Source organism: Lissotriton helveticus, chromosome 4_1 (assembly GCF_964261635.1).
Source record: "Lissotriton helveticus chromosome 4_1, aLisHel1.1, whole genome shotgun sequence".
NCBI lineage: Eukaryota > Metazoa > Chordata > Amphibia > Caudata > Salamandridae > Lissotriton > Lissotriton helveticus.
Window position 1 is genome coordinate 1,433,823,279 of NC_136063.1, and position 19,159 is coordinate 1,433,842,437.

At 42.5% G+C, this 19,159-nt stretch overlaps 1 protein-coding gene across 4 annotated transcripts in view; it reads left to right on the top strand.

Annotated features, from left to right (window-relative positions):
• Positions 1-19,159, top strand: part of KDM1B (lysine demethylase 1B) — a 631,262-nt gene that overhangs the window by 355,837 nt on the left and 256,266 nt on the right. For all 4 annotated transcript variants that reach the window (XM_078687981.1, XM_078687979.1, XM_078687980.1 and 1 more), the window contains 2 exons: positions 4,755-4,892; positions 16,940-17,111. In XM_078687981.1, coding sequence (XP_078544107.1) covers positions 4,755-4,892; positions 16,940-17,111 — 310 coding nt within the window. The remainder of the gene's footprint in view (positions 1-4,754; positions 4,893-16,939; positions 17,112-19,159) is intronic.

Genomic DNA, 19,159 nt, shown 5'->3' on the forward strand with positions numbered 1-19,159 from the left:
CAAGGATTAGGAGGGCACGAATAGGAGCACGATCCTTCGGCTATCTGGTAGCTAAAAGCTGGAACTCCCTCCCCCTGACCCTTAAGGGAGAACCATCAGAGAAACTCTTCCAGAATAAACTAAAAACATGGCTGTACACACAAGAGTAATAATAGCACTTAAACTGAATGACACAGATTCCTAAGGATGCGAAGTGGTCTTAATAGCGCAGGGACACACCAGCTGGTGTAACCAGGCGCTCTACAAATGCAGAAATAAATAAATAAATAAAATTCCTACGTAGAGTGCATTTCCGTAGTCCAGTCTGCTAGTGATGATGGCCTGTGTCACAGTTCTTCTGGTGTTGGCTGGGAGTCACCTGAAAGATTGTCTGAGCATGCAAAGGGTGTGGAGCAGGCAGACGAGATTGTGTTGACCTGTTTCTTTATGGATAGCTTGCTATCCAGGATGATGCTGAGGTTGCATGCTTGGTCTGTCAGGGAGGACAGTGGGCTGAGTTCAGCGGGTCATCATGTGTGGTTCCAAGGTGTGAAGTGTTCTTCCCAGAAATAAGAACTTCCGTCTTGTCTGTATTGAGTTTGAGACTGTTGTCCTTCATCCAGTCCGTGATGTTCCTCGTGCATCTATGGAAGTTGGCTTTGGTGGTGGAGGGATCTTCTGACAGGGAGAGGACGAGCTAGGTGTTGTCGGTGTAGGAGATTAAGTTGATTCCGTGTGATCTGACAATGGCAGCCGGAGGGGGGTCATGTAGGTGTTGAAGAGGGTGGGGCTGATGAACGATGCTTGCAGGACTCTGCAGATGATCTTTTTTGGTTCTGACGTAAACCAGTAGGAGGCTAATACTCTTAGTTCTGCCGGGGAGGTACGAGATGATCTAACTGAGGGCGGCTCCCCAGATCACTGTGTGGTGAAGTCAGTTGATCAGGATGTGGTGGGAGATAGTCTCAAATGAGTACAGTCTAGGAGGATGAGGGCAACAGTTTCTCTGCAGTCAAGGAGGGCTCTGATGTTGTTGGTTACTGTGATCAGGGCTATGGTTTGTTCAGTATCTGGATTGGGAGGGGTTCAGGAGGGTGTGACCTTCTAGGTATTGGGTGAGTTGTTGGTTGATCGCTTTCTGAAGGACTTTTACTGGGTAGGGGAGTAGAGAGATGGGTCAGTAGTTCTTTGGTTCGGTTCTCACGGTTTCTTCAGGATGGGCTTACTGTAGCGTGTTTCCAGTCTTCTGGGAAAGTGACTGAGGTAATAAAGATGTTTAGGACCTTCCTGAGTTTGTCGCTGAATGTCTTGCTTCTGAGGTTGAAGACGTGGTGGGGCATGGGTCAGCGGAGTATATGGAGTTCATGGAGATTGTGTCTTGAGTGGTGAGCGGGTTCCAGTCAGTTAGCAGGTGTTTGGGGTTTGAGTGTGACGTTGTAAGCTGGTTGAGGCTGTCGGTGGCAGAGTTGGTGTTCAAAGTTTTCATAGATGGCTGAGATCTTGATGTGGAAGAAGCAAGGTTGTTGCATAACTCTGGGGAGGTTGTAATGTCGTTCTCGGTGTCTCTGGATTGGAGAACTCCTTCACAATGACGAAGAGTTCTTTGCTGTGGTTTGTTCTAGCTTCAGTGCGGTCTGCCAGGGTGTTTTTTGGTTGCTTTCAGGAGGTGGTAATATTGGTTGAGTGCGGGCCTGAAAGCAGCGCAGTCTTCCGCTTTTTTGCTGATGTGCCGCTTCAGTTGCCTACAGTTGCATTTGGAGGGGTGCAGTTCCTCAGTGAACCAGCTCTTTTGGTCGGTCCTTTAGCTTTCCGCCGTCTTGGCTGAATCGATGGCGGCACATTCTGTGATCCACTGGGAGAATATTTTTGCTGCTTGATCTGGGTCGGGTGGTAGTGAAGAGCATCATTCCACTAATCTTCTGGATTTTTCCAGTCTCTGCGTGTAGATCTTGGGGATAATGTTTTTGGAGTGGGTGGGTCTTGCAAAGGTGACGCTGTAGTGGTCGGTCCAGGTGAGTTGAGTGGCATAGTTGTACCTTACTCAGTCGCTAGAGGCGAAGGTGTGGGTGGGGTCGGTGACAATCTGCTTAAGGCCGATGTTGCTCATGCTTCCCAGGAGGTTGGTAGTGTTGGCGTTGCCGGAATAATCGAGGAGGAAATTGAGGTCCTCAAGAAAGATGTAGTGCTCTGAATCAATTGCGAGCGGGGCGATGATGTCCAGGATGTCGTTGCAGAAGCTGGAGCGGGGTCTTGGCATATTTAATTTACCTATAAGTCCCTTGTAAAGTGGTATACCATATACCCAGGGCCTGCAATCTAAATACTACTAGTGGGTATACAGCACTGATTGTGCCACTCACACAAGTAGCCTTTCAAACCTGTCTCAGGCCTGCCATTGAAAGGTCAGTGTGTGCAGTTTACTGCTACTTCAACTTGGCATTTAAAACCACTTGCCTAGCCATAAACTCCCCTTTTATTACACAGAAGGCACCCCTAAAGTAGGCCGTGTGTATCCCTATGGGCAGGGTGCTGTGTAACTAAAAGGTAGGACTTGTACTTTTAAGTTTTACATGTCCTGGTAGTGACAAACAGCTACATTTGTTTCTCACTGCTGTGAGGCCTACTTCTCTCAGAGACTAGCATAGAGGATTCCATAAAAAACACTTTGAAGCAGTAATCTCTGGTTGAAAAGGAGTAGCTAAATCATGTTTCATATCTTTGGAATGGTAATGATAAATCGTCCTTCGTGGCAAAGTTGGGTTTGACATTACTGTTTTAGAAATTTCACTTTTAAAAAGTGGACATTTCTCTGCTTTAAATTTTGCTCTGTGTGCCTGCAGCCTGTCTCCAATATACGTCTGAGCTGGGTGACCGCTACACTGTTTGCACTTCCTCTAGACAGCCACAAACAGAGGCAGGTGAGGCTCATCTGCATTCTGAGCACTCATCTGCATTCATCTACATTCTGACGGGTCTTCCTGAAGAGGGAGAAATGAGAGGGGCTGACACACTTCAAAAGGCAGTGTCCTGTCCACACACAAAGCACTGGTTCATCCCCGACAGTTAGCCTGGCAGAGAGGACAGGGTAGAAAGGGTTCTTTGAGCACTTCAGAGAGCTCCTTTGAAGTCACCCCCTACATCAAAGGCACTCCTGGGTATAAGTACTAGGACTCTTACCCTACGAAAGGAGTACACTACTGGACCTGGGAAGAGCTCTGCTGGAGTAAAGACTGCTGTACTGTTAGGTTTGCCACTTTGATGTGACTGACTGTTCTGAAGAACTGCTTCTCTGATTTGCTGAACTGCCCTACTGGCTGCTGATCTCTGCCCTGCGGTGTACAAGGGCTGAATACATCTCAATTTAACCCTGAGTGACTTGAAGGGCTTGGTGGCTTGCCTCCTGTTTTCTGAAGTCTCAGGGACTCAAAAGACTTCCTGCAATCCTGTTGGTGCTGCTGGACATCTGTGAGTCCTGCCCTTGCCTGAGGTACCCCTACAATCCTGGACCTCAGTAGTGACTTCTGCAGCTGATTTCTACAAAAACCAATGCATAGCCTCAAATGTGTGAGAATGTCCGTCACATCGGCCGATGCACAGACTGCTCAACGACAATGGATCCACAGCCTGAGTGGCTCGACGATGCATTGGATTTCCTTTAACGGAGTTCGAGGACAACGTGGGATCTCTATGCAGCTCAACGACAATGCAGTAGGCTCCTGACCCAGACAAAAGCTTCATCCGAGGTATTTCATCAGCAGGACGTGTCTGGGTCCTGTAGCCGGTCCCGCGACCTCAAGTAACCTTTTGGCTACTAGTGACTTCTAAGCCCTGTTTTCACATTTAATCTTTAAAAATGTATATCTTAATTCTACCTATTAGAATTTTGTTGTGTTGATCTTGTTCTACTCAGATAAATATTCCCTCTTTTTCTAAACATGTGTGGAGTTTTTGTGTGGCGTTGTCATCGAGTAACTGTAATTTAAGTGTTGAACAAATACTTTACACATTACCTCCTAAGTTAAGCCTGACTGCTTATTGCCAAGCCACCAGAGGATGAGCACACGTTAATTTAGGGTGTCTCTGACTTGCCCTCCCTAGAGTGTTGGCCCTACTTGGACAGGGTGCAAACCTCTGCCAACCAGAGACCCCATTTCTAACACTATCCTTCTCACAGTCCATAAGTGCCCAGAGGGTTCCTCTTTCTCATAAGCTATACTAGAATTTTAAGGATGTCGCTTAGAACCTTTCCTCATCTTATCTTTCCAAAAAGGGTCAGTTGTTTCATTATCCGAGGCGAATATACTACAGTACATACATCGCAAACAAAATTGTAATTTCTGAACTGGGTGGCATGAAAGAAAGAAATTAAACTATCAAACTGCCACAAAGATCAGATAGGTAACAAACATGGATGATCCTGCTTTTTTCAGTTTTTCCTGTGCTTTTAACAAGGCACCTAAATACAGTTTCCCTTTCAGATTTAGGCATAGTTGTTTCTTGCCATGACAAAGGCGTACATCTGACTAGTTAGAATCCCCTGACACACTCAGCCGATGCAGCTTTTCCTTTATTTCATTCCCATATGGCCCCAGCAGACATGCACGTGAACACATTCTCTGCTTGTTAAAGGATAGCATTTGGCATGTAGCAAGCCTAATTTTTTCTTGTTTTCATCTGCCTTTTTTAATCTGAAAGATAGAATGTTAGCTTATTTTCTTTGTGTAGATTTGGTAAATAATTTTCTGTATGTTTCTTTTGATTTCTTGTCTCGGTAGGTGATGATTCTTGAAGCTAAGGACAGAGTTGGCGGGAGAGTGTGGGATGACCACTCTTTCAATGGAGTCACAGTGGGGAAAGGAGCTCAGATTGTCAATGGCTGCATCAACAACCCAATAACACTAATGTCTGAGCAAGTGGGTCTCTTTGCAAATTGAACACTAATTTACGTGAAATAATTCCTTATGCATCCAGCGTTCAATCATCAATGTCTTATTGTCCCGGAGAAAGTCGTCTACCGTTTGATGCTGCTGCCTTTTCCCCCTCTGGCATTTTGTCATCTTCTCTTGTGGAATCTAGCCAAAGATTGGGAAAAGGAGAAATAACTATGATAAAGTTACTTTGTTCAGCTCATGCTCTCTCCTCTTCCCAGCACTCTTGCCGACCTTTGTTATTGTTCAAAATAGAAACAGAATATTTACTAATAAGGATACTGGTGAGAGTTCACAGCTACACAAGGTAAGGAGGCTTGGCCGTTTACTTAATGCGTGCTACCATGCTACACAAGCGCCTCCATTACAAGTTCCTTTTAAATACCAATTTGGACAGAAATATGAGTTTCTGTCCAAATTGAAATGATTACCTTAGGTAAAATTACCAGGGTTATTCCGAGGACATTCTCTCCAGGTCAAACCTAGTGAGAAAGGTCCATGAAAAAAGGTGATGAATTTCTGAATAACTCGTAAATATTGATGTGGGTGGTGTAACACATTTTTATAATCTTATTGCCCATTCCTTAGTGGACCCACTTCTGGAATAACTCCACATCCTGGAATAGCCAATGCTGTTGTAATGTGTTTCAAGGGAGTGATTTTTAACATTAGGTTTCTGCCTCTCCTTGCACCTAAAAAATAATTAGACAGCTAGAGAGATGGTCTTGAACACAATTATATTGATTATACCCTAAGAGCTACAGTAATGTTATTGTCGTATCAGTGGCCTGTTGTTGTTCAATTAGGCCGTATGTGTAAATGTATTTGCAGTTTCAGAATTTCGGAGTGTGCACGTGCTTATCCCTCAGTGTTGCCTGACTGCAAATATAAGCTCAGTTCTCGCTTTTGTAAAACATTCAATTGTAAATGCCAAGGTCTCTGCTGCTATATTTCAAAGGAGAAATGTGTCTCTCCATTTACTTTGCTGTGATTTTGGTTTAATGAGTTGGTGCCGGAATGTTGCCACATAACCCCTATGTTGAAAAGAATTGCCCAAGGACCCACTCCCAGATCAGCGAAGTAGCCTCCCAAGTCCTAAAAGCAAAGTGATCTCTTCTGTATTACGACATCATAATACAGTGCTGATGTTGAGGCACAGCCTACCAGTGTACAATTAGCCACCAACCAAACTACTGGGAACAGTAGCTAGTTCTGGTGCCATTACTCTGAAATGCTTACAAGTTTGCACAAAAGATATAAGAAATTCCAGTGGTGCGTTTGCCCACGTGTTTATTGATACCAACAATAATCACCAAAGCCAAGAAGGACAAAGCTGGAGACCGTGTACTCTGTGGGGTAGGGCCTGAAGGTTGACATGCCAGTATCTCTGGAACTACTACAAAGATGCAGTGAACTGATGGGGACTTGGGACAAAGTCTTATAGCTGTCTCTCTAAAACCCTATATCGAGTGATGTTTAGGTAATCCAAGAGAACACTGAAGGCTGCTAGTGTAGGCTCACAGTCTCTTCATTGCACTGGAGGGATCACGGACAAATTCAGCTCACATTCACTACTACATCACTCCATGATTCGTCCCCTGGTACAAGATGGCAATGTGCATCAGTAGAGGTTGTAGTTAGATGATTTTCTGAACAGCTGCCTGTGCACTTCTATAGACCCTCACAGTCACCTAGGCTCTAGACATGGCTGACAGGCAGACCCTCCTTTTAAAGGATGCAGTTCAGCGTCTTCTACAGGGGTATGCATGCTCTCTCCTCAAGGGTCAGTCACAACAGCACTTTTATCAGGATAAACATATTAAGTTCAAGGCTCCGTGTATAGCTTTTAAGTCTTTACATAACCTGTGCCCATCATTTTGTCACAAAGCTTGCAACCTTATGTTTCAACCAGATCTCTTCGCTTCTCTTCTAGTGGCAATCTTGTAGTCCCAAGATTAGGTGAGGCGATAAGAGCTTTGCCACAAACACAGCAAGACTGTGGAACACATTACTGTCAGCTCTTAAAACTTGTTAGACTTAAGGCAGAGCTTAAAAACCTGGTTATTTAACCAGTAAATTATTCATCTGTTCCTGAAAAGTCTTTTCTGCTGCAGCTTCTCGAGGTCTTGCGCCTAAACTCCCCAGTGACCAAGTGCAGTGCTCCATATGGAACATAGGGAACAAAAGAGTTCTGGGCAGGAAGGTCCTGGATGCAATAAGAACACAGAAAGGTTTAGGAAAACACAAGGGCAAAGAATAAAGGTCAGCGCGCAATACCACAGAAATAAAGGATCCTCTTCTTCCGAAGTCCATATTCCAGCCACTTACCTGAGAACACTGGAATTCTGTTGCACACTGCTCTGTCGTGTGCAGCTTCTCTATAGATTTGAAATTTTATGCATTCATGCTCTGCATAGCGCTACCTTAGCCCAGCACCTGACTCAGTTTACCTAAAACCATCATAAATTTCCCATTTTGACGGGATATGCTTTAGCTTGGCAGGGCTCCATAGCTCAATAAATGCTTCATCTTCATTTAAGGTCAACTTGTCCTTCGGCTGAAAAAATACATTAAAACTTCTTGTCCCTAAAGGATATCCACATGTCTCGGGCGTCAGATGATAGAAATACTGCATCCCTACATACATGATGGAGGTAAAGGACGCTGGTTATTGGAAACTGAAAGGACTTTCTACACGGGTTGAGATGAAAGGGCCAGACCTTTTCACTATAATCCTAGTTGCTGCCAATGCCAGTCTCCCTTAGCCTCAGCACACAGCAGTAGCAACTCTCTTAAAGAGTGGTCCACTTTGGGATCCTCCTTGACCCCTGAGTCTAGCTTTGGTGGTCTCCATCCAATAACACAGGTGTACCCTCAGACCTTATTATTCTACCTCCATTTCATTGGAGCCCTGATGGTAGAGTGTTGTAAAGATACAGTCAGTCAGTGGTATGGCCCTAGGGGAAGCTAAAACAATTAGTGAATGGATGGAGGATATTTGAACCAGCAATATTAATTTCCCTAACTTTATTAAAGTGTAGCGTTGCTCTATATTTCTAAAATGCATAAAATGCCCAGCAAGCATGGTTTTGCAAATTTGATTTAACTTGTTTTATAATTTCTTCTGCAGAATATATTTTGTATTACTAATCTTGATGGTATTAAATACAATTTAGAAAGCTGGTCAGGTCACTTTCATGTAATGTTATGTAATATTGATTTGTATAGCGCACTAATCACCTTTGAGAAGCATTCATAGGTACAATAATGTAAAATAGTAAACACACCCTCTTATGATTCGACTATATGGTTCCATAGTTTTGTATATTAAAAAGACAAATATTTATGTGTGTTTATATATTACAGATGGGCGGTAGCCACCCTGTAGTTATAGTTAGGTTTATGAGAGCTAGGAATTCCTCAGAATTTTGCCCCTTAATAACTTGGGTGAGGGCAAAGAAAAAAAGGGGGTTCCCAGAACAAGTTTTAACCCTCAATGCATTTTACATAGACTACTTGTTTTGGACGTAGTGCCTTAACTTCTGAACGGATTTACATGAAATTTGTGAGGATTAGACATGGTGCCCATGTGATCCTTTTGGGTACTACATGTAAGTATTTTTTAAGTTATAAGGCATTTTAACTTTGTGATATCGTTTGTTGTGGTATTTTTCAGTATTTTGCGGAAGTACCACAGTGCATAGCGATGTCATTCACTAGATGATTGGCTATTGACTGCTTTTACAAATGTTAAAGGCAGGCATATTGTTTTGAGGTACAGTTTGACTGTGTTCTGCGTTATGCCTTCAGATCTAGGTAAGTAGTGGGTTTGGTATTATTGCCCTACCTATGACCACCTCAATAAAGTAGTAATTGCAAAAAATATTTACACGTTTTGTATATTTTAAAAAAAATACGAGTACAGCGGTACTACCTCAGGAGTGCTGCGGTACCGAAAAACAAAATAAAAACAAAATAAACGTTAAAAAAAATCTAAATCCACTGTAATATATGATATTTTACAACTATAGTGTACTAAAGTGTGTATTCAATTTTTTACATGTAACTTTGCTCAAAAAAGTCTGCCGAGTAGTGTGGAAATAGCTACAAATTACATAATTATTTTTAAAAATCTGCATTTCTCCCTAGACTGTTATAAAAATATATATGGAAAATTATAAGTTACATTCACTACCTATTTCCACTTAAATAAAGTGGTAATAGGTACTGAACAATAATATAACGTAATACCTATATCTAAGACCCTAACCCAGGACGCAGTGAAATGCAGATGGCAGAATGCAGCAAAACTGATAACAACTAGATATCCTCATTGCGCCCCCAGGTGTCTTTCTGGACATCACTTCCCCTCTCCATAGCGGGGTACCTCACAATCTCGAAAATGGTAACGCTCCTGCGCGTATTGTACTTCATCACTAACTTACCTATAATAGTCCTGATGCATTACTTTAAAGTATTGAACACACTCCTGACATACTTGATTTGGGGAAATGGCAAGAGGCATATAGGTTTAGCAAAACTACAGTTTCCTTCTTATCGTGGCAGTATCGGGGTGCCAGATTTCAGTCATACTGTCTGGCGGGCCAGTTGCAATGGCTCTCATACGAATATATGACGATATCCCGCAAACTAAAATCCCGCATACCATCACTCCGCATTTTTAACAACGATGGTGCAATTACTCCACAAACCCATCATTGCGCAAACTTTTACCCTGCAAATGACTTTATCACGCATGCCATTTCAACGCAAATGCATGTGTGGTGAAGTCTTATACTTTGTAAAAGTACTTTCCATATATATATATATATATATATATATATATATATATATATATATATATATATATATATATATATATATATATATACACACGCACACACACACACACACACATATATATATTTTGAAATAAAACAATTTTTTCCACATATTTATATATATTTATTTTTAAATATATATATATATATATATATATATATATATATATACACACACAAATGTGAATATATTTTTTTAATTACCCTTTACACCCTAAAAACGAATCCCACCCTGGTCCCTTAAAATACCCCTGCACCCAAAAACCTAGCCCACCCTTGCTCCTTAAAATACCCTAGCACCCTTAAACCCAAAACCAACCTTAACCATAAAAATTCCCTTGTACCCCAAAACCCAAACCCACCCTAAAAATGCCCCTGTACCCCAAAACCTTAATACCCTCTAAACCCTTAATAAACAGCACCCCAAAATCCAAACCCATCTTCAACCCTAATACACCCTGCACCCAAAAACTCAAACCCATCCTAAACCCAAAAATTGCCCCTGTACCCCTAAACCCAAATACACCCACAACCTTTAATACACCTCATTTACCCCAAAACCCAAACCCACCCTAACCTCTATAAATGCCCCTGCACCCCAAAACCCAAACCCATCCTGAACCCTAAAAATACACCCTGCACCTCAAAACCCAAACCCATCCTGAACCCTAAAACTACACCGTGCACCTCAAAACCTTCCACACACCCTTAACCCTAAAAAGACCTCCTGCACCCCAAAACCCAAACCCACCCTAAAAATACCCCGGTACCCCTAAACCTATATTCCCCTTAAACCCTAAAAATACCCCAGTACCCCAAAACCCAAACCCACCCTGAAGCCTATATAAACCACCTGTACCCCAAAACCTATACTATCCCTGAACCCTAAAAATATCTCCTGCACCCCGAAAAACTCTAAAAATGCCCCTGTACCCCAAAACCTAAAAAAACCTTAACCCTTAAAATACCCCATCACCCCAAAACCCAAAGCCCATACTGAACCCTAATACCCCCTGCACCCCAAAACCTTCCACACACCCTTAACCCTAAAAATATCTCCTGCACCCCAAAACCCAAACCCACCCTAAAAATACCCCGGTACCCCAAAAACTAAATTCCCCTGAAATCCTAAAAATACCCCAAAACACAAACCCACCCTGAACCCTATAAAAACCACCTGTACCCCAAAACCTATAATATCTCTGAACCCTAAAAATGTATCCTGCACCACAAAACCCAAACCCACAGTAAACCCTCAAAAATGCCCCGGTACCCCAAAACATGAAAAAACCCTCAACCCTTAAAATACCCCATCACTCTAAAACCCACACTGAACACTAAAAATACCTCCTGCACCCCAAAACCTAAATACCCCATAACTAAAAATAACCAAGCACCCCCAAACCTACCCTATACTCTAAAAATACCATACTCTAAAAATACCCTGTGCACCCCATAACCCAATCCCACCCTCAACCCTTAAAATACCCCTGAACCCCAAAACCTATATCCCTACACCCCCAAAGTAAAACCATATACTTACCTTAAACTTAAATATTAAAAACATATGCTTTTACCATTCATGCTTTTACAACGAATTTCGTTGTAAAAGCATGTGTGGTAAAAGCATATAAGATGTAATGGCATGTATTATAGTATTGCGGAGTAATGGCACTATTGTGATGATGGTATGCGGAGTGAAGGTATGCGGAATGAAACAGCCGAACGGGTGACCTATAAGGCCAGGGGTTGCCCCAAAAAATTTCGTAGAGTTTGGTCTAAGTGGAGACGATATCGAGGGCTGGATGGAGGGTTGTGAAGGTAGGCCTCCCTTGATGAGGGTGAGAAGGTGGGCCGGGACGGATGGACTGTGGCACTGAGAAGTTGTTAATTACTACTGCACCTGCAGACTGTCGTAAGATGCCTACGAGTTGTGATGCGGATCCAGAAAGCGACATATCTGGCATGGGCGGGGGGGGGGGGGGGGTGGATGCTGTTGGGTTTTTTCTGCATTTAATTTGATGGTCGCAAATACCTGTGTTTCTCACTGTTCAAAGGGGGGGGGGGGGGGGGGGGGGGGAAGTTCTTCGGCAAAAGAAAAAACTGCAGAGGTTCAGTATGGCCCTTGAAATGCGTTGACTGTACACTGGTCTACACAAAAGCACTTGATTGAAAATTGCCGCCCGACCTCCGGGGTGTGGGCTAAATGGCCGTGTATCCACTTGCTGTTAATGAGAGGCGCTGTTTATGGCTATTGAGGGTGCCTTAAGTATTTGTTACTTGATCACTGTGATTCTGCAAATAAAATTTTAAATAAAAAAAAAATATATTCAGTTCACTTATTTCATTTAGAAATGAATTTTTACTTCATTATTATTATTTTTTTAATATACATAAATATATCTCAATTGGGGTACAAACATTTATACTTATACTTTTCAAATGCGTTCATTGAAAAGATGCAGTTACTATATACAATGCAAAAATCAAATTACATATGCATAAACAATGATTGAAATTCAACGAGTCCTACTACATTGTATTCATGTGTCAGGAATTCATCATCTTTTCCTCGATACAAAATTAATATATATTCTCCAAGGAAAAGGTAAAGGTCAGAGAACGCCTTGGAAAGACTTATCGGTGTTTATACCACTGTTTGTTGGTTAAACTGTTGTATTCGTAAGTTCTTGTTAATTTGAATGTGGCGATAATCTTGGCCTTGTGACGTGAGAGGGTAAGTGAGGGTTGTGCCGACGCGTTTCGACCTGCGTGTGGGGACCAGTAGGATACAAGGAAGGTCTTGCTCAGGGCTAGGATTCTTTCTTTTGTAGGACACTGCTGTTGTCTAGAATTATAGCCTATTTAGTTTGGAAGTGTCTCTCAGTCAATTGATGGTGTCTCTGCTGTGTATATTTTCTTGCTTCTGTAGGCACCTTTGGTTTCCAACCGGGGAATGCAAACAGAGCGCTGGCGACCAGACGCTTAAACCCGTAACGAAGGTGGAAGAGCGCAGACGTCGATCACCAAAGTCTGACCAAAAGTGCCTACAGAAGCAAGAATTTATGTATAAGTAATTAGATTTTTGCACTGTATATAGTAACGGCACCTTTTCAGTGTACGCATTTGCAAAGTATAAGTATAAATGTTTGTACTCCAATTGAGCTATGTTATGTTTATAAAAAAACAAAAAAAGAATGAAATAATATTAAGTAAAAATTAATTTCTAAATGAAACAAGTCAATTGAATATTGATTATTTTTCAAATTAATTGTTTTGATTTGCTTGTTGACCCACAAAACAAAGTGGCTATGAGAAACGCAGTTAATTAGCTGAACCGCAAAGTAGGTTAAAGGTTTTCCCCCTACTTTCAGAAGATATTGTTTTGAATCTGTAGTCATAGAGGCACCCTTCTATATTCAATGTACAGTCTGGTCACCTCAGCTGACACACTAAATTAACTATCACTTGCCACTCTACCATGCACTGTGTTCTCACAAATCATGTAATTTCAGTTTCATAAGTATTATTATGAATGCTGTGATGTCACATGCTATAAGTTATGTAATATGCAAGGGTATGACCAGTGTATAGAAAAGGCGTGATTTATAGTTTTATAGTGTGGCGAGTGAGGTGAAGAGACTATGTACTGAGGTGCAAAACTTATAGTAATTTGAAGATATTGCGTAAATTATACATATAAATTACGAAGCCATTGTGCAACCAGTTTCCTTTGAGTGCCATTGCTCCTCACTAAATAATTTCCCATAGATTTGCATCTCCTGAAAGTTATTCCTGGCTTTTTTGGTACTGTGTTTACTATTACAGGGTCATTTATTATTAAGTCCTAATATTTCTGCATGATTTTTCAAATTGCTCTTTCGTCACTGTTAATATGTGGTAATGAGTCTAAGCTCTTGTTTGGTGTCCTTTTTCTTCCTGTTAAATAGTAAATGTTCTTGCTTATGCAAGTGAGCCTTATACCATACCTCAGCTATTACCTGTCCTGAAACATTTCTGTAAAATCATTTTGCGCTTTTCTCACTTTACCTTCCTTACTACAGTTTCTTCTCACCCTTAAGTTTTCCTCATATGGTGTACTAGCCTTCAGACTATTGGGGTAAAAGCTACTTGAGTGCAAGACCTGATTTCTAGCTGTAGGTTTTCTGAACATCTTTGTAATTTATTATCTTTCACATAAACTGTAAGGTCCAAGAAAGTGACCTTCTGCTTACTAATTGTACCTGTGAAGCGCAGACTCAAGGAATTAATTTGAATCATTTACACAAATTCCACTGCACTTTCTATCGACCCTCTCCAAATAAGGAAGAGGTCATCAATATATCCAGATCAAAAAACAACCTGCTTTGATCAGCAATCCATGTACTAGCTCTTAAGCAGCTGCTCCTTCCACCAGCCCTTATACTAATTAGCATAGCTGGGGGCGAAGAAGGTACCCAGAGCTATACCTTGAATTTGTTAGAAACATTCCTTATTGAACATAAAAAAGTTATTGTTTACTTTCCAGCAAACCTTCGTGGAGTGGCCACCGGGGGAGGGGAGGGACCAGAGGGCTCTGGTCTCCAGCAGAAACCCTGACCTATATCAATGTGCTGGGGTTACGGTTGATTCATCTGACGTTAAAGGCATTCCTGCCATCTATCAATGAGAGACTGGTGCAGGTTTTCTTGGATGCACTACCACCATGTGGTCCTGAAAGAAACAGGGTGGAGTGAGTTCCCAGGTCCTGTGCCAAGAGGCCCCATGTCTCTGGTTTTGCAGTAGGTGTTTCCCTAGTCATGAACCATCTGGTGGACCCTTTGAATGCCAGGACAGATGAGCTAAGCTGCTGGCATGTGGTGAATTGTAAATGGTATCTGCATCCCGAAGTGGTGCAGGGCATCTTCCAGTTGTGGGGAGAACCCTGGCTAGATCTATATTGGTCTTGCCTGTTGGAATTTTTACGAAGAGATTTGCTGGGAGGTACATTTGGGCTGGAATGCAACACAAGTATCCTGTACCCCTTCCCACCCCTTCCTCTCCTATCTGAGGTACACAGAGCTTTTATGCATGAGCATCAGCCCTCTGTTCAGGCTCCCACTTCGGGAGGATCTTCTGTGTCAGCAGCAAAGATGTTTCTTCAACCAAATCGTCACAATCTACAGCTGCATGTGTGAAGATTGAGCAGTGGCAGTTAATTGCATTTGATTTCTCACCCTAAGTGGAGGATGTTATCCTTACTGCCAAGCTTCCTTGCACAAATTCCATTTATGACAGGCACTGGATCAAATTTGTGGCCTTTGTGGAGTCCTCAAGCCAAACTGTTGGATGTTTTACTGTTTGTTTGGTCTTTGGCCGCACAGTAAGGGCAAGGAATGGGCTCTATTAAAGGCCATCTTTATTTAAACCACTTGTTGTGACGCAATTTTTTTAAAGGTTTGACACACATATTCTCTCCCAAGCCTTTTGTTAAACCACAGTGGAACACTAACTTGGTCTTGATGTTTCTCCCGACGAGCCAATGCTTGTTGTGTCCTCTGACCGAAGATGGTCTTCTCCATTGTGATCACTTCAGCTCTTTGTGTGAGTGAACTTTTGACACTGTTAGTGCAACTGCCCTACACCATTTTTCCCAGATAAACTGGCGCTGAGGACTCAGGCAGCCTTCTTACTGAAAGTTGTGACAACTTAACACAGTGGGCAATCCAACACTTTCCCAGCATTCTTTGCCCTCCCTCTCCCCTCAAAAGAGGAGAGACTCCATCGGTTGGATCCCAAAAGTGCTTAAAGCTTTTACATCGATATTATCAAAGACCACATCGATCTTAACAAGGAAAATTGGGTGGACGATTAGTAGTTTGTGGATGTTCTCTTGGAAAGGAAAGGTAAGACTATGCAGAAAATGGCTCTGTCGAGTTAGATAGTCGTCTCTTCAATAAGTTCTGCTGCACATTGGCTAAGAAGCAGCCTTCGAGGGGACTATGTACCGCTTCCACTAGGGCTAAGGCAGCTACCACTGCATTGGCATGCCTTTATTCTGGCAGGCGGCGATGTCGGCCTTGTTGCACACATTTCCAAAGCACTACTGCCTTGACAACCAGGTGCGAAGGGATGGACATTTTACCCGCTGGGTCATGCAAGATCTTTTGGTCTGAATCTACTCCTCATATCCTCAGACGTTAAGAGGTGTTGCATTGGTGTCTATTCTAAAGGTGAGGAATCTGCAGTTAGAAGTATTCTTCAGAACAACAAATTACTTCCCTTCAGTAATGCTCTTTTTGATGCATATTCTCTCTAACTGCAGATTCCCTACTGCTTTCATGCATGCCTGATCAGTGGAGTGGCCTCTTTTTACCATCTGAGAAGGTCCCATCTTAGAGATGTACCCATTCGTATTAACAATTGTTAATGCTCTGCGTCTGAGGGCACAGAAAGAGTCAAGCAGAAACTGATGTTGGCATGCAGGGGTGGTGCTTTAATGCATCTCTACTCTGTCACTTCCGGTGTGATATAGAGTCAACGCGGAGCAACACGGCGCTTCCTAGTAGTTGAATGTGTAATTGAATGTGTAGTCCGCGCACTCCTATTTCAGAAAAGAAAAGCTTTTTCTAAATGCTTCCTAGCAGCACACTGGTGTACTGCTAAGAAAATTTCTGCATTCAGTCTGGTGCCTGGGGAATGTTCTAAAGGTAAGGAATCTGCGGTTAAATAGACCTATCTACTAGGAAGAGTGTTACTGAAGGTAAGTAACTTGTTCTTCAGGTTTACTTCAGTCTGTTATGTTTTCAGGCACAAAGAATCTTCAGCTGGAACAAAATATGCATCGGAATCAATGCTGTGTATCAAAATGTTTTGTTTTATTGTTTATATAGGGTAGAATCTGTACATGCCAGCTGTACAGTACCATATTGTTTCAGTGATTATGTACTTGACATATAATTGTAATACTTAATATAGAGAATTGTAACTTTTTTAAAATTTTATTTATTAAACATATTTTATGAATCTGAATACATTTTCAGCAGATACATCTGCTTTGTTTAGTTAAGCTCTAGATGTTTATTATTGTGTATACAAATTCTTTTTTACAGTAGGAATATAGACGCGCTATTGGGACTGTAAAGAATATTTATGGGACTCATCCTTCACTTCAAAAAATTATTTTTTTATGCCATCTTGTTTTCCTTTAAGCTTGGTGTTCCAATGCGTCGCTTGAGAGATAGGTGTGACTTAATCCAGGAGGGAGGGCGAATAACTGACCCTACCATAGACAAACGCATGGACTTTCACTTCAATGCCATACTGGATGTAGTTGCGGAGTGGAGGAAAGACAAAACTCAGGACCAAGATGTTCCACTGGGAGGTAGGTTGATTTGTTGATGAAATGAGACGAAGAACATAGAGATGGTTCTAAAACTTGTTGTTCTGTTGTAAAAAAGTATGTTGTTTTAGTAATGAGGTCTGTCATTCTGGACAGTAAAGGAGGCAATGCTTGCAGGTTCCTGGGTGAAATATGATACTTTTAAGTGCAAATATAGATGACTGATTCCAAAATTTGCATTGCACTATTTCTACCGCTTTCACTTCTTTTAAGAATTTTGAAAATTAAATATCTCCTAAACTGACAGTCTTCAAACAAAGCGACACACACCTTAATAACCACTGACTGACAGATGAGAATATATTTTTGTTTTTGTTATTTATTTAATGCGTACTTATAAAGTGCACCATCACTCATTCGAGATTCTCTAGTAGCTCAGTACATTTATTACCCATTGGAAACAGTTGTAAACTGAGCAAAACAGCAAGGCCTTTAAAAATGTCCTACATCTCTGAAGGTTGTGTTCTGAGTGCAAGGCGATGGTGAGCTTATTCCGAAGTTTAGGGCCAGTAACGGCTAAAGCCCTGTCTCCCTATTTTTCATGTCTGTTCTTAGGGAACTTTGGGCCAGATGTAGAAAGCATTTTTTAAATCGCAAATGGCCTGATTCACAGTATTGGGGAGTTTGCGAACACAAAAGTCCTTTTTCAAATGTACAAAAGGCAAAATGTGATTCAGTAACTTGTGACTGAATTGCAATTTGCATTTGCGGTTCTGTATTTGGAAGGGGGGTGTCTATGTCGGCCCTTCCAAATACTGAATTGATATTATATGTATTACTAATTTGAGACCGAATTCCGATCACAAATCTCAACACTTTACCACAAGCTCAAAAGTGATACAATGTTAGCTGCGGTAAGGTCTCCAGGACTGCACTAGAGAAAAATTAGCCATCATGGCTACTGACCTTAGGTTCATGTGTACTGATTTTCATATATTCTCGGGCTGTGTGGGGGGATGGTGGAAAAAACAATGGATAAACTTGTGGTGGAAGTGAATTCTTTGAAGGTTGTGCTCCAACTAGTGACAATAGCAGAAAATGCAGAAGGGCGATCTAAATCTAATATTTGCATTGTTGTAAAAAAAATCTGGGGTTCACAGCTTTGAACTATTTGCTGAAGAGCTGATCCTGAAACATCTGCTCCCTAGGGGCTTGTGCATTTTTTCTCTGTGGAAAGAGCACATTGAGCCTGAGTCGGTGACTTCCCTGCCCACTGGTGATCACTAGTCGAATCTTAAACTAAATATGTTATGATGCAATTCTGCAAGCAGCTGGATCCTGAGTGTGCGTGCAGTAGCAGCCGGGCAGCAGGCGTGGTCGCTTTGCTCTCCTGGTCCGCGGTCCCTGCTTGCGGCCGGTAGCAACGTCCTGGAATTGCCCTGGGCCCGGCCGAGGACAACGAGGAAGGTTCTGCCGTCCCAGCCCGCAGCTCGCGCTGTCGCTCCCCCTGAAGCCTGTGAGTATCGCTTCAGTCCCTTTTCCCGCCCTCATTACTGGTTAGCGGTGGGATCGTGGGCTGAGGTACTGTGTGCGGTCACAGAGTGCGGTGGTAGTAGTGTGTAGTGGCCTGTGACTCCTGTGACCCCCCCCTGTGGTTTGTGGCTCGATACCTGGGGGCACGATGGTAGTCTGATTATCTTCGCTCTTTCACCTTTCACGTTTGCAGGACCTAAGGAACGAAGGAAGGAGCAGCAGAAGGCCCAGCAATTTTCTCCTCCTCCACCTCCTCCAATTCTGCCGCCAGCCTCCTCCTGACTGTGTGCACATTCTCACCTGTTCTCGCCCCAGTGGTAGTGCCGCTGCCTTCTATGTTGGGGTGTTTTTGGCGCTCTGTGGTGGCTGTGGCAGCTGGGTGATCCTGTGGGAGTGCAGTGAGTGAGTTGAGGAAGCGGGGAATTGAGCTGTCGAGTTGAACTGGCAGTTTTCTTCTTTTTCTTCTGTGCTTCACCAAGGCAAAGGATAACAAGCAGGGCAGATCGTATCTCCCGTGCCTTCTGCTCTACGCCCTCTGTCCTCTTCTTCTCGGTGTC